This window comes from Formica exsecta, unplaced genomic scaffold (assembly GCF_003651465.1).
Source record: "Formica exsecta isolate Colony F162 unplaced genomic scaffold, ASM365146v1 scaffold175, whole genome shotgun sequence".
NCBI classification, from domain to species: Eukaryota; Metazoa; Arthropoda; class Insecta; order Hymenoptera; family Formicidae; genus Formica; species Formica exsecta.
Window position 1 is genome coordinate 763,775 of NW_021849067.1, and position 7,595 is coordinate 771,369.

At 37.5% G+C, this 7,595-nt stretch overlaps 1 protein-coding gene across 2 annotated transcripts in view; it reads left to right on the forward strand.

The window, feature by feature from the left end:
* Positions 1-4,004: 4,004 nt before the first annotated feature.
* Positions 4,005-7,595, forward strand: part of LOC115233417 — a 6,419-nt gene continuing 2,828 nt past the window's right edge. Inside the window, exons 1-2 of one of the 2 annotated variants that reach the window (XM_029803816.1) lie at positions 4,005-5,277; positions 6,634-6,867. In XM_029803816.1, the coding sequence (XP_029659676.1) occupies positions 5,249-5,277; positions 6,634-6,867 (263 nt within the window). In that variant the 5' untranslated portion in view covers positions 4,005-5,248. The remainder of the gene's footprint in view (positions 5,278-6,633; positions 6,868-7,595) is intronic. The other variant, XM_029803817.1, reaches the window with a different exon arrangement.

A 7,595-nucleotide genomic window follows, 5' to 3' on the forward strand; every position in this document is an offset into this window, starting at 1 on the left:
GGGAAAGAGGGGGAGGGGTGAGGTGCCGTCAAACAACCGTTCGTCGATCGTCCCTTCTCGGTACATCCATGTACCCATCCCTGGCTTTCGTCCTCCTCGCGTCAGCAGCAGGGTGATTTGTACGTATCAATTATGTCTTCCCGCTACCAAGGGACCATCGATGACGTCGCTATCTCTCCTACGTCGCGATCCAATGATTTTAACAGCGGCATTTTAACATTCGTCACATATCGTTGTTCACGACGATAGATCGCTGCGACCCTGTTAAATATTATACTGTTAGACAAATTTAATGTTTCTTTTTTTTTTATACGTTATTTTGCAAGACTCGTCTCGAGATACAGTGACATTCGGGACAATAAAGTTTTATGAATTTTCAATTGATAATCTATGATATAAAACATTGATTAATATTGCGTATATCACCATCTTTCGCATATATTTTTGTTTTAAAATTTTCAACTCTTTAAAAGCATTTAATTTTTTATATATAATAGAAATGTGGATATAAATGGGCAACTTGGTGTTTCGTTAAAATGCCTAGGCAATTAGCCGTAAGCGATGCTCTTATAGTAATCCGAAGCGAGTCTTTGTCGTTTATTGCTGATAGAATAAATTTCCCAAACTTGTAACACACACTTTAATCTGTTTAGCCAATCGTTGAAATATGGTGATCGTTTTTAAAGCGATAAAAGAGACTGGCGCCGGCGGCGTCCCTTTTTTCCGGCTTAATTAAAAGATGATTGCCTAATGAAAGAGAGGGTCATCGATGTTCTTCAGAAAAAACGAGCTCCAATCTTGAATAAGATACATGTACAGGGTGTCCCAATACTATCGTATACAACTTTCCTCGGCCCTACAATTTCTATTATTTCCCTAAATACGTGTTCCGCTGCATCGATATGTATTATAAAAGCCTGCAGGAAAATCATATGATGCAGGCACAATTGAAATTACATTTCACGGTTATACACACACTCCCAGGAGTACTTTAGTAACATGTACACTCCGCGTACCGCTCGTTTGTGTGAGAATCTATTCGCCTGGGACATTAGACACGCTTTTTCTATTCTCGAGAGAGAATGCAACGTTGGCTCCTTTGATCTGGCAAACGAACCAACTTTTAAGCTTTCGGGCACGCAGATGGTTATGATAATAATAATAATAATTTGATCCTCGGTCTCTAGTGTCCTGGCTTCTTCGCGCGCGCGTGCAAGCGTGCCTGCATACCAATATACACACATACACACACATTTAATGAACTCACGCGTACGACATACATGGCTACGTAAAGCTGACGACTCTCAGGGTCGATTGTGGACAATACGAGCACGGATGGAGTAGCTTCGAAATCGATCGAGAATTAATCCGCCGCTATCGCGTCTTGCAACTGTTGCCCCATTGTCTCATCGCGAGCCAAAATGAAAGGACGGTGGGGGAGAGAGATGCGGATAAATTGCTAGAGCAAGACGGTCGTCTTTTCTTCTCTCTTCTTTCTTATTCTCCTCTTCGGAATCTTGGCATTTCTTCGAAAATCTTAACGCCTCCATACTCGTGCCTCTCTCCTCTCCCGTCTCAACGGATTCTACAGGCTTTCGATATCGCGTTGTAGCGCTTTTTATTTTATCTTTTGTCTTGTTTCATTCCTGATATTCGTCTATAGAGTTTAGAACCTAAAATCAAGATCCTTTAAGCAAACGACACAATTTAAAATATTAATGTCTATTATGTTTTTTTCAGCGAATGATATATCACAGCTTCCAGAGTTAACCGCGTCTATCGCTTACAACGTATCATTTGACGCAAACTAGCGTATACGACCCTTCTAACGCCTCGACCACTTGCGGTTTTGACTACCTTCGACGATCTCTTCCGAGTGCCGAGTGTCGAGTGTGGCGAGAATTATGTAATTATTGTGCGGTAATTGTCGCGAAAAACGACGGTTGCCTGAATGCCCTGAGTGTCTCGACGAAAGCAGCCCGAAAAGGGGGTCAACTCCATGACTCTTGCCAACGAGATTCCCTCATTCACGAGAGTGTAAGTTGGTCTCTAAGATCGTCTACGTATAATTTTCAAAGTTTTCTATATCATATTAATATTTTATATATATATATATATATTATACTATTATATTAAACAATTATATCAAAAATGTACATATTATTAATTAATTATTATTGTTTAATTGAGTTCCCAAAATTAATCGCTGAAATGTTTCGCTAAATATTCGTTAAAAACGATAAAAAAGATGTATATAGAATGTCTCACACCAATTGCTTTCAATCGTGGATCGAAAGTATGTACGATTGGTATTATTTAACTCACTGTCAGATTCATAATTAGCAAGGAAGCGTTCATAAGCTGCCGATACTGTTAGATAAAACGATTGGCCTTTGACACTAGGACAGCTGGGATAAATTTGGTCCAGGCTTGCCTTACCATCCTCAAGATCGTGCATGTAAAGACGGTGGCTCGTTCGCGGAACCCTCCAAAGCGAACAATCGCGTACGCCAAGAATTACCTCGTCACTCACGAATCCTCACCTCGTCTCGCCAAGTCTTTTTGCCCCTAACGCCATAGTCCTTTTCTTTCGTTACACCTCCTTTTATGCCGTACACTAGACGTCTTGTATGTCATCAACTTGAAGTTGAGATACTTTGAATCGAACGCGTCATATATATCGAGATCTTGGTGCGTCATAAAATTATTGATAAAAATATCTTAAATCTATTTTTTTCTACATCGATCTAAAATATCGCGTAAGATATCTATTATTTAATTTTCAACTTTGCATTTTAACTTTTTTTTGTACATATTTAAAACATAATTGTCAAACCGTGTATGTGTTTGAACTGTATATGTGACTCGTGAGTCATAATTTGCGCATAAATATGATGCGTCAAAATATCTAACTTTAGATGAAGACATACACGGTGCCTAGTATACCCTTCTCCACGCTCCAGACTGCCCGCATCTTTTCGTTCACGGCCGATGGCCGATGCCGAGTCATAACTACGAGAGGTACAATAGATAGCAACCGCCGCCGTGTCTTTTCTCTGCCACTTGTCGGTTTCGCCAAATAATTTTGACCGTCGCGATTTCATGCACGTAAAATAGCCGAATAGATGCACAAAGTCGCGAGTCTTCTTGATTGGTTCATTATCTTTCAAAGATTTTTCCTTGTCAGTACTGTTGAAACAAGTTTCTTTATCTGTTATTATTACACATTATCTCTCTTCTTTGTCGTCTAATTTACAAATTACAAATTATTACGCATCTCTTGATATAAAATAGAATACTTTATATATATAATAGATACTATAATATTCAGCAGTAGGAATATAAAAATTGTCAATTGATTCCTCTCTCTCTACTTGACTACGTCCAAAATTATGGAACAATGTATTTTAAGAGTAAAATGCACACGTAGAAACGCACAATTACACGCAGAATCGTTCGTGCGACATGCTGGAACAAAGGTTTATCATGCGTTTCGCACGAAAAACGACCTTTGGCCACGTGCCAATCGCGGTACGATTCAGAATTCGCAGCCAATGATGACAACCGCTTTTGTCGCACGGTTTTGCATAATTTATTATTGTCGAACGATTCGCCGATAGCAAACGTGTAACGCCGTTTCATACGATGGTAGCATCAAGAAGAGAGAAGAATCCCAGAGAACATATAGGTGATGTAAAAATTAACTTAATTTTAAGTAAAGCTTGCTTCTATACATTGGCCGTCTACCCTCTACTGTCATATTTTTGCCATGTGTAATTGATATAAGTATATATACATATAGATTAAGTCTTTATATATATAAACCTTACAATTTTGCAGACATATTCTTTGATCGGAATATCGAGCTTTTCATCATAAAAATTCTATGGGACGTTATCCATTTTTACACCATTCAATATATATTTATAATTAAAATGTTTGTAAATTTTATTTGAAATTAAGAGAAGTTCGTGAATTTTGTTATTTTATTATTCTTTTAACCTAATTGATAAAAATGTTTAATGTGTTTAATCTCTTCTCTGTTTTATAGATAAAGAGTTATCGAAAATCTTTCGTTAAAAATTGTATCTAAAAAGCAAAAGCATACGTCTGTAAAGTATATCGACTTATTTTAGAATCACTCCGTATATTTCCCGATTACAAGTATGTTTTGCGATAAGTATATAAGAAAGGCATATCGTGACCGATATGCGCTATATTATGTCACAGCGTATTTTTTCGCGATTCATCGTTACAGCGAAATCTCGAATATCGATGACCGCAAGGTGCAGTGACGCGCGGTGATGGATGCATCAGCGGGACCAAAGCACCGGCATTTACCACAGTCGTTTGAAGACCGAAAGAAATCCGAGGGATGTCCAGGCTACAGCCTCGACTACTGCTGAAAGGAGAAGAGAGAAATCACGATCGCAAGAGAGCGAGACGGAAAAGAAGAAGACTACGTGAAGATTAGATCCTCAGGATGAATATAGGTGGGATTGGATTTGGCAGACGCGCGCGCGGTTCGTTGGCGGTAGATGCCGATGATGCGAAGGAGTAGGACAAGAAGAAGGGGCAAGAGGGTGGAGTTTAGTTGGTGTCCGGACGATGCGGAGAGGCCGCAGAAGGGACACTCGGAGTAGGGTACAGGAGAGTATAGAGAGAAAGGCACAGGGTAGAGCAAGATGGGGTGAGCAGAGAAGAGAGAAGAGAGGCCGTAAGTGACAGAACGGTGGTGGGTATAGGTGAACTGCTGGACAACACCGAACTACCCGAACTCCACTCGGCGGTATTTAAGGGAGAGCCGCGAGCGTAGCGCGCCAGTTGTTAACACTGCCGGTCGGTGGTTGGTTTCCGCGGATTGACACTCGCTGGAGCGTCGAGTCGCGTGGCATCGATGAGTCAAGTGAAAATATGCGGGTAAACTAAAAGAGATAAATATAAATTCAATCAATGATTTTAAAATAAATAATCTCGATAAAAACGAGCTCGAAAAATTATTTAACGAGGTAAACTTGAGAGCCACGTGATCGTTTATCGCGCGCATCCCACGTTCGCCGATTCGTCGCGATATTCTCTTCCGTGATAAAAAGATACGAGCGTAAACAAGTGCAAAAAATAGAGTGAATATATGAGGTATAGTTTCTCTCCAAATCGGCGCGACGACGTTATGTGAGAATACACATATGGCATTACTTGAATCCTTCGTACTTGAAGATCGAGAGAATTTGATATCTTTGAATCTTGGATGGTACAGATGATGAGCGTTTCAAAGAGGTATGTTCTCATCCAACTTACATGGAAGGGGGAATAATTATCTCCATAACATTTCAATCTTTAATTAGTTTCATAATATTTCCTTGATATATAAAAAAAAAAATGAAATATGTAACAAAAAAATATAAAGAAAAAACATAAAGAAATAAAACTGTTTAAATTTGATTGTAAGACGACCTTGTTTATTTTAAACTCTTGCAATCCTAAAAAGTATCAAAGATGACGTGATGTTCTTACGATAGCAATTCTACGAATAAACAAGAAATTATGTTTCGTTATCGCACATGTCGCGTCGTGTCAATGAATAATATCTATATTTCTCACATTCCATTTCACATATATTACCTCACCGTATATTAAATTTCTTTGAAAAGAGATTATTTGAAATTTTTTTTTGCGATAAAAAGCCAAAAGTAAAATAATTCATTAATAATTGCATCAATAATAAACTCACAAGTAATATTAAATTGAAATGTTGATTTGTAATTGAGAAAATGTTGATAATATCGTTTATTTTCAACAAACTAGACATTTAAATAATTCTTCTAAAATAATGCAAAGATGCAAAAAAAAAAAAAAAAAGAAAAATGGCAAAAGCATAATTTGTATAATTTTGAAGAAAGTAAATGTAATTTAGAACAAATTTTTTTCTCTTTCAAGATTATTATATTAGTTTCGGAATTTTTTACGTCAATATGCTTCTTTTTTTAAGTGGAGGGATACTTATCTATAGATACATACCTTTCATATCTCATACAGCAGATACCAAAATCAATTAATTCTACAATGATTTTGTATATAATATTTTTGCACTATATGTTCTCTTTAAAATTATACAAATTACATCCTTAGCAGCCTTTATAGTTTTTGTAAAATTGATCGGGGGAGAATTAATCAGGTGTTCTCTATATACTTGTATATTAGTTAAAAATTTACAAACGCAAGAATATATAATAAGTCCAAGATATGCTACACATGCACGAATAGTATACTATATTAGAATTTTATGTTATAACTTTGATGAAATGCTTTCTAAAAATATAAACATGTGAAATTTTGATATTAGGTAAAAATATATTTAACAAGATTTTATATGTTACTTTTAGTTAGTTATTGTTGGATTTCACCTAGGAAGCATAATAAGAGAAAAAAATCTGTTATTGTTATAATTTGTATAAGATGTTTATCGAATAGCGCAACCAATAATTCTTATATAAAAGAAAACTATCATTATATAGCTTACAAGAGATAATATATTAGGAGATTCGCTCTACTATTCCGCAAAATATTATTCCGATACATCTTGCAATTGCACATACATTATTAAAAAAATATTACGCCCTGATTTTGGAACAGGTACTACCCGATGCTGCTGCTGTTGGCATTGGGATTGATTTTCAGGCAATCGTCCGTCGGCGCTTACCTATCACGAGAAGGTACATATTTTGCACGATCGAATGTTTCGTCCGAATTGACCGGGACGTCTTCCAGTCGCGGCATCTCGGTCATCAGGATCTCGTCCGATGAGCGATTGGAGCGGATCATTTGGTGTTCCGGAGCTTGCGCCAAGGAGACCGTTGTCAATTGGGGGTGAGCGCATAATCGCTTTTACATCTTACGATTAATATGCTATATACAATCGAAGCATTGAAATCAACCAAGTCCAGTTTCGATAAACTTTAAAACTACAAGAAATTGCTCGATATTATCGTAATCTCTGAGAATTCAGCGATTATTTTTAGTTATGTTTATTCGGCGATACTTATATGTGCGTATGTACATGCCTTCTTTTTCTTGAAAGGAAGGGACGCGTCGAGTGTTTTTACAGTAGCCAAAGTGTTAGAGTGTGGCTCCCGTTCTATCTGCCTTTCTGAAATAACACATTTTCTCGGATATAGGCAAATCTCTCTTCCTATCCCATCGTCCCACCCATATGTGGGAGAGGATTGAAGCGGGAACTCGGTTGGCAAGCACGAAAACAATGCCGCCTTTCACTATTGCCAATATACGTGGAAGCCAGGCTGTTATGTATACATTTAGCGTCGGTTAGGTCTTTCAAATGCCATCCATCGTTCCGAAGAACGCTGATACAGTCTAGCGGAACGGTCCCTGTGAATCCTTGTCAGCCATTTCAATACAATTATAATACCACGTTATGATGCCCGCAGAATGAGGATCGATGCTCAAATGAATGAATAGATTTTACATTTTACTTCTTTTTCCTCGCCGGATTATGTAAGGAACGAATTTAGCTTGCAATGTCAGCTATTTTGCAAACGAAAAAAGTCACGCGTGTTAATAATACTTATATATATATA